General features: G+C 41.0%; 1 protein-coding gene across 1 annotated transcript; it reads right to left on the reverse strand.

Annotated features, from left to right (window-relative positions):
• Positions 1-1,163: 1,163 nt before the first annotated feature.
• Positions 1,164-6,743, reverse strand: LOC130281741 (homeobox protein vex1-like). The gene is made up of 4 exons (XM_056529320.1): positions 6,687-6,743; positions 3,425-4,946; positions 2,091-2,350; positions 1,164-1,642 (listed from the first exon to the last, which is right to left on the reverse strand). The coding sequence occupies exons 2-4, from the start codon at positions 3,690-3,692 to the stop codon at positions 1,313-1,315; spliced, it is 858 nt and encodes a 285-aa protein (XP_056385295.1). The 5' UTR covers positions 3,693-4,946; positions 6,687-6,743; the 3' UTR covers positions 1,164-1,312.
• Between the last annotated feature and the right edge of the window lie 2,206 nt (positions 6,744-8,949).

Consider the following 8,949-nt stretch of genomic DNA (forward strand, 5'->3'; position numbering starts at 1 on the left):
GTGAAATATTGAACAGGGAGGTGTCAGAAGTCAACATTGTGTAGTGAGGTGTTAACATTGTAGTGAATGATGGAACAATAAGTATTGTGAGGGGAGGTGTTAATATTACATTTTTATTACTGTGCTGGTGCCAAGATTCTTTCACCTCCTCACTCATTGTATAGGTGTTACTAGGATCATCTGAGGGACGGAGCCTCTCATCGGAGACATCTAGGAGGTAACTCTTCAGGAGGCCCTTATACACATTCAAAAAATAAATAAAAAATTGGCCAAACTAGCTGATTTCAGCTGAACCAGCTGACCTAATGCATATGGCGGTCTCCTGACATGTCAAGGGGTGAGAAGGATCAGGCATTGTTTTTTTTTTTTACCATAATCCCCCCCTCCTCCTTGAATCATCTCTGCTCTTGTCGATGGGTTGTTGCTGGTTTTCCAGCTCAGCCCTATTTGCATAAAAATATGGTATAGCAATTTTTAATATTGTCGCAAAATGCAGCAACTGATGGCAGCACGTTTTTTGCTAAACATCCACTGCCACACTTTGCGCCCACTGACAGCCACAAGGGGTAAAGTTGTTATAGTCATATTTCACTCCTGGTGCTTTATAGGGGTTTCTATCCTCTGCTACTTCATTATAGATAACATATGGTAGGAGGGGGCCCATTTACACACTTTGTTCTCTTAGGGCAGGAGTGCTTTATGACACACATCAGTCTGATTATTGGGCATGCCACCAAACATGTGTGGAATACACGTTTGGTGGCATCCCCAATAATCAGACTGATGTGTGTCATAAAGCACTCCTGCCCTAATAGAACAGTACAAAATGTGTAAATGGGTCCCCTCCTACCATAGGTTATCTATAATGAAGTAGCAGAGGATAGAAACCCCTATAAAGCACCAGGAGTGAAATGTGACTAACCACTTTACCCCTTGTGGTTGGCTATATGTGGCTGCCAGTGGGCGCAAAGTGTGGCAGCGGATGTTTAGCAAAAACGCGCTGCCATCAGTTGCTGCATTTTGGGTGCTTCCTTATGTGGTCTCGACCCTTAGAGCTACACACAGAACAAAACACTGGAAACAAATATGAACTGGATTGCAAACTATTTTATTATGAAACGTACAACTTTTTTAGTTTATTACTTAAAATTCAGTTCCTCACAGTGCAAACCAATGAATTGTGTTCACATTATTGTTATAAAGCGCACTTATATATAAATATTCTACTATATAAAACCAATAAAAAAGAAAATAACTTACAATAAATTATGTGCATTGTTTTTAGATGTCCATTGAAAGTCCATTTAAGAAATTAATATGGGGCATATCTGTGGCTTATTGGCTCATTGATCATAGGGTGTACCAGCACAGAAGGGCAGGGGTAGGCTCCAAGATTTGGCGCAGTGATGTGTCTAGCATGGATTGCAGGCCTAACAACTCCTGTTGTCAGTGCTCCATAGGGATGGATTGGCGCTGGAGGGGCAATGGGTACGGTCAGATCTGGTCGTACTGAGCAACCTGGTTGCTGAAAGTCTGAATAGTTGTAAAAAGGAAGGTACAGGCCGGAGAAGAAAGCTTCAACTCTTGCATCTTGGCTTTGACGCTTAAACTTCATTCTTCGATTCTGAAACCAAGTTTTGATCTAAAAGAGAATAAAAAACATAAGAATGTTATTATACAAGAACATAGAATAAAGGGGTTACCCAGTTTAGAAAACATATTTTCATATACCCTATTCTAAGTTTATAGAGTGGTTTCCGCCATTAACTATTGTCATCTCTTGGCCAAAAGAGGAGATAGACGACAAAGAGCGCCTCTTAATGTGGAGGATCTGTCCGGCTTTATTCCCCCCTGGAGGCACTGTAGCAACATTACAAAACTTACTATTAATTTTATCTAAAGATTGCAGCTTATTGTTGATACTTTATAATAACCTTATTTTCAAGGGACCCTTCTGGGGCCATTGAAAGTGGAGAATTCCTTTATGTATATAGTAGAACCATTAAGAGGAGACTCTCTACAGGCTCTGAAGCATCATAGTTGGGTATGTGACCAAGCTTAGGCCATTATACAGTACAGAGTCATCTTACCTGAGTTTCTGATAACTTCAGCACCTTGGACAGCCTCTTCTTCTCACTGGACCCAATGTAGCGGTGCTCCTTGAAGCTCTTCTCTAGCTCCTGCAGTTGCTCAGCAGTGAACTTCGTTCTGGGTCGGGATGAAGACTCGTCCTCAGATACGGAACCTGGACTCTTTATACTGTCAGTGTCAGAGAATTGACACTTCTCTGGGATGGGACTTGTTCTTTGGGCAGAGAGCTCTTGAAATGCTTTTCTAGATATGGAAACTCCTAAAAAAAAAAAGAAACCATATAATGGAAGTCAGAGATCAGACAAGTAACATACATATTTGACCTATTAAGAAAAGTTATTTAAGTTAATGCAGCTGCCGTCTGTCAGGACATCTTGGGAGATGTAGTTTTGCAACAGCTGGAGAGCAGTACAGTAGGAGATACAGTGTCAATCTACACTACTGTACACCTCACTATGTACACCTATGTACACCTCACTGAGTTGCAATTGATTTTGCTACTGCCCTGTATAGCTACTCTTTAGATATTAACATATGATAAGCATCTGAGTGTATGGTCATTCACTATGATGCAGTTTTTGTTTCTAGTAAGCAAACAAGGACATTTTATATCAAGATCAATGAATTTACAATTGGCTGAACCAGGGTCTAAGACCAGTGTTTCCCAACATGGGTGCATCCAGCTATTGCAAAACTACAACTCCCAGCATGTTTGGACAGTCAAAGGCTGTCCAAACATGCTGGGAGTTGTAGTTTTGAAACAGCTGGAGGCACCCGGAGTGGGAAACACTGGTCAGGTTGCATGATACAATGTCTAGAAAAAAGTTAAAACTGTCGCAGAGCATCATATATTTTCAAAAATGAAAAATAATAAAACAGTCTCTTTAGTTGCACCTTGACAGTAGATTCAGACTCTGAAAACATGGCCTCCAACCTGTGGCTTTCTAGCTGTTGCAGAACTACACAGTTTCCCACCTTGCATTATCATCAGGACATGCTGGGAATTGTAGTTTTTTGACATTGAGGTCACTGCTCTTGTACAGCAAAGCTTATATGTTTTGCCAATAGGGACGAATATCAGCAGACATAAAAGAGATGCGTTCCCATGTAAAAGTGAGATTTAAAAATGCAAAAAATAAATAAAAATAAAAAATTATTGTTATAATAGTACTATATATATATATATATATATATATATATATATATATATATATATTTATTTATTTTTTTTTCACACACAATGAGATAAATAAACAAACACTATATAATAATAACAAAAAATTTATTCATTTTTGAGCAATCTATTAAGAAACAGCCAATGAAGTCATCTTACCATGCGTGTCTTGCAGGGAGCTCGGTGCTTGATAAAGTGCAATTTTGTTGTCAATGTGGTTTTCCTTCTCATTGAACTCTGTTCCTGCTTGAGGCTTCTCCATTCCCAATGGCAACGAGATATTATATTCCTTCCCATAGGGATAAGCTTGACCCAACCTGCTCCTTAATAAATCCACATTGGGGAGAGGAGTTGTAGTTGTAGTAGCCGTCGTGTTCCTATGACTACTTTCCGAAAGCCATTCCACTGAATAAGATCTCTTTTCCATTTCCAGCTCTGAGTTGTCCCTTTCCTTCCTCTTCCAATGTGCAACTAACCTCCTCAATGTCTGTCAGGCATATTTAAAGCCCCCAGACTCAAGGTGGGGTGTAATGAGCCAACACATGTAATAATGTCCACAACAATAGGCTTATTGGGTGTTACAGTAATTTCCATTGTCCGGCGACTGTCACATCCTCCTAATCCCTCAATTCAGAAGTTACTGGCTCCAAGTTCATTTCTAGAAGGCCGGCCTTCAATGATAGAACTGTCAAGTAATTGAATCAATACCTTTTTTTTTTTCAGGATTAGATAGTCTTAGCTCATTGCTGTTAAACCATTTTGGGGATTCATTGTTTCCAGATAAGATATCGGAGTCATTGAAATGATATCACAGGACAGACTGACTGGGTAGAAACTTAATCAGAGTCTTTATGTTTCTCAGTAGATACTTTGGGTCTAACGAAATCATTGGATTCTGGTGAAGACTTTCTGTTGGCTCCAAGTGATCTGATATTATACTGGGCCATAAAAAAATTGCTATAGGAGTCTATGGGATCATGTAATGTCGAACTGGGGCCTATAGTGGTCTATAATTATTTGATACAAGTTCCTGAAACAGGAAGAGTCCTAGGAAACAGACAGGTTTATCTGATCCTTGGAGCCACGTAGTGTTTGTGGGGGGAATAATGTTAATGTGGTTTATTAAGGAAGGAGTTACATAGGAAATGAGGGAAGGGCCATTGAGAATGACAGCAAATGTGTGTTGGGTGCATTTCAAAGTCAATAGCTTGATGTTTTTATGAACCAGATCAAACAGCTTAAATTGGAGATTTTGGGGAAGGAGACCTGGTCCTCTCAGGTGATCTCCAGATAAGAATACAATTGTAGACCTTCCTCCACAACCCTTTCCATGCCTACAGAATTATGGGTTTAGTCAGCATGGAGGCATCTGATCTTTGCAGGACGGAAGGGGTTAACCAAGTCCAACAAGGTATCTTCCCCTCCCATTGCAAACACCTCATTTAGCAGACTAACGCATTGTCTGGGTAAACTGGCACCACACTAACCACATACACAGCTCAATGATAAAGAGCAAAATGATTGGGACTTTACCTATGTAAACAGATTGCAAAAAAAAAAAAAGTCAAGTACTGATATTAAGCGTCTTCAAAGGGGACTTGTTGTCTCTTGGCAGACACTTCAGCCTTATATTGGTGTAAATTGGGGCTCAATGACAACGTTTGCAGTCTATGAGCTTAGCCTGTATAGTGGACAAACAGTAAAAACAAGACATAATAGGTAAGATAACTTGCTATAAGGTATTGTTGGGAGAAGATTTGGTACCAGAAATGGTCACATTTGAGGACCATTGGGCTAGGTTCACATCTTTTGTAGATATATTGATCAATAAATGCAGTACATGTTCAGGATGTCTTACCAAAAAAGATCAAATGGGTGCACTTGCAGTACTAGAGTGATTCCCCAACTTGAGGTTCCCCAGCTGTTGCAAAACTTAGTATGTCGGTAGTAGGAGTTTTGCAACAGGTTGAAGACCATTGCATTAGAACTGTGGTCTCCAAATGGTGGCCCTCCAACTGTTGCAAAACTACAACTCCCAGCATGCCCGGACAGCCAACGGCTGTCCGGGCATGCTGGGAGTTGTAGTTTTGCAACAGCTGGAGGGCCACAGATTGGAGACCACTGTACTAGAGGACCTGTAACTAATCTGAATCCAGTATTGTTTTATGAATTTATGTAGCTTGCATTTGTATTTCTCGCCTTGCAATTCCGTTGCTGGTAGGTGTTCTGGTAAAGTATTTACTACAAAAAAATTGGTTGGGGGCATTTACATGTGTCATTTTTGTCGCCAGGAAATTTGTAATTGTGGCAAAATAGACGTCCCTGGTTTTCATGCGATGCCGAAAATAGCAGCAAAAACAAACAAAAAAAAAAAAACACCTCAACAAAACCCACAACAAGTCGACTCCTAAGTATACCATAAGATCCTGTCACATATCTAAAAAAAACTGCTTAGTTTTATTATTATTATTATATTTTTTTTCTTTTATAGTTTATGCATTCATTTTATACTATTTTTGTTAGTGGTGTGCCTTTTTTCAGTTGCATTTTTTTCGGTTGTGTTTTTCCTATTACAAGTCATTTGATTCAAGAATTTCTCTCAAAATATGTAAAAAAAATAAATAAATAAATAAAAATAAACAAAAAATACAAAAAACACACCTAGTCTGCATTTTAGAAAAAAAGCCACCCAAAATGATAGATAAAATAGCACATATTCTTTTTCTTTCATAAAACACTGTATGACACAAGCTATTTCGATAAATCATAAGGCATGTTACGTGTTTGTTTGATCTTTTAGCCAGTGCATAGTCCCAGCTAAGGCCCTGTTCACACATATTGTAGTTGAAGTGTTTGTGGAGCAGCTCAGAACTACACAAAAAAAGTGTTTATATTTTTTTTACAAACATGACATTTTAAGTTGTTCCACAGAACCCTTCCCATAGGTTAACATTAGTAACAACAACTAGAGATGAGCGAATTTACAGTAAATTCGATTCGTCACGAAATTCTCGGCTCGGCAGTTGATGACTTATCCTGCATAAATTAGTTCGGCTTTCAGGTGCTCCGGTGGGCTGGAAAAGGTGGATACATTCCTAGGAAAGAGTCTCCTATGACTGTATCCACCTTTTCCAGCCCACGGGAGCAACTGAAAGCTGAACTAATTTATGCAGGAAAAGTCATCAACTGCCGAGCCGAGAAGTTCGTGACGAATCAAATTTACTGTAAATTCGCTCATCTCTAACAACAACATACTACTAAAATGTTTTTTTTTTGGTAAGAAAAACTTCCTTCCAAAAACAGCGCCACTTTGTCATCAGGTTGCATGTGGTACTCCAGCTCAGTTCAATTTGATAGAGCCAAGTTATAATACCACACCCAACCTGAGGACAGGTGTGGTGCTGTTTTTTTTTATACTTACCCATGCAGCCTCTATGTCCACACGGCCTTCTTGCAGTAGGCTCTATGGGGGAGATTAATCAAAACCTGTGTAGAGGAAGAGTGGTGCAGTTGCCCATAGCAACCAATCAGCTCGCTTCTTTCATTTTTAAAGAGGTCTATGCAAGAAGCAATCTTGTTGCTATAGGCAACTGCACCACTCTTCCTCTACACAGGTTTTGATAAATCTCCCCCTTTGGTTTTAATAGAAAGACTGATTTTTTTCTGACTTAATTCTGCCCATGGTAAAAAGATAATGTTAGGCTATGTTCACATGACAGAAGTTTTGCAGAATGTCCTTCAGGAAAACACAGGCTGACATTCTGAAAACAACATGTCCTGCCGGAGCGCACAGAAATGTGCCATCTCCATAGATGGCAATGCATGTCTGAGCTCATTCTGGCGAAAGAATTGACATGTCCATTCCAGCACTGCAGAGTGCTCAGTCATGTAACACAATCCACGGCAAAACACAAATTATGGCACCACACCGGCATCCAGAGAAATTCCGCCGTTCGCACTGTGCAGTAGAAACCTATTGAAGTCAATGGGAATCTGCTGCAATAGAATTTCCTAGCGGAATTTTTCAGCCAGATTCCGCTCAGATATTGTGTCGTGTGGCATAACAAGAGAGACGGATTGGACATGTTGATATTTTTCTGCTTGATCCTTTGAGAAATAAGCTGCCGCCAGAGCATTCACGCCTTCTCTCCATGGAGGGTAATGTAAATGAACAGGTGCCCTTTCACTTTCATTAGTGTCATTCATTAGATGTCTAAAGAAGAAGCAGATTTTGTAAACAAATTCAAATGTTTTTCGAATGATCAGGCAATGTAAAAATAGAATAATAACTTATTTATCAGGTCAACCCATTAGCTGGGTGTAGATCATGTTCCCCTGTTGCATTTTTCACACTTATAATGCGTCAAAAGGACAAAATGCATGCAATATGCTTTCATTTGTTCTTAATAGAAATATGTTCTGTGCTTCATACCGCAAACTGTGGTATGTATGTGTATTGGCATGCATGACTAAGTTACCTGTCACTTAGCTTTGAGGTGGTCATACATTCTTAATAACTGTTGGATAAATGTCTGTATAGCCGACAGTTCTCTCTCCTGACCTCTCAGTACACACAAACGTACGGTATGGCTGAATGTTCATGTGTTGCCTATGCAGCTCTAGAAGTGGTTTGACCCTCCCAAGGGTTGGGCTGTGAAATTTTTCCGCACGAAAGTTGTAAGAACGTGTCTTGGCGGTGGAGAGTCGGCTAGTGGAATTCCGCAAGCGGAATTCAGAAGTGTGAATGGGAGTGCGGAATCCCATAGAAGTCAATCAGCTTTAATTTGATGTGGAATTGCGCAAGCGGAAATTCTGCTGTGTGAATAGACCCTTACACCTTAAAGAGGTACTCTGCTCCTAGCATCTTATCCCCTATCCAAAGGATAGGGGATAAGATGTCAGATCGCAGGGGGTACCGCTGCTGGGGACCCCCGGTATCTCCGCTGCAGCCCCCCCGCTATCATTACTGCACAGAGCAAACTTGCTCTGTGCGTAATGACTGGCGATACAGGGGCCGGAGCATCGTGACATCACGGCTCCGCCCATGGTGACGTCACGGCCTGCCCCTCAACACAAGTCTATGGGAGGGGGCGTGGTGGCCATCACGCCCCCTCCCATAGACTTGTATTGAGGGGGCGGGCTGTGATGTCATGAGGGGGCTAAGCCGTGATGTCACGATGTTCCGGCCCTTGTATCGCTGGTCATTATGCACAGAACGAGTTTGCTCTGTGCAGTAATGATAGCGGGGTGCCGCAGCGGAGATCCCGGGGGTCCCGAGCGGTGGGACCCCTGTGATCTGACATCTTATCCCCTATCCATTGTATAGGGGATAAGATGCTAGGGGCGGAGTACCCCTTTAAGGGTACGTTCACACGAGCGGATCCCCAGTGCGTATTACACTGCGGATCTGGCGCTGAAGGACTGCTGTATGCTGCCTTTACAGGTGCCTGCTCGGAGCGGCAATCCACCACCACCAGATGCAGCATACACTATACGCTAGCGCTGGCTACACCATTGGAGTGAAGATTCAAATAGGATACATAGCGGCAGTGCTGGATTTTACTTTCTTTTGTGGTTTCATTATAAAAAGTATTAAAAAAATGAGAGTAGCAAAAAACAGATGATAATATTTCATGTTTTAATGTTATTGTTCTTGGTTAAATTCCCCTATCTATGCACCTGCT

Source organism: Hyla sarda, chromosome 7, assembly GCF_029499605.1.
Source record: "Hyla sarda isolate aHylSar1 chromosome 7, aHylSar1.hap1, whole genome shotgun sequence".
Classification (NCBI taxonomy): domain Eukaryota; kingdom Metazoa; phylum Chordata; class Amphibia; order Anura; family Hylidae; genus Hyla; species Hyla sarda.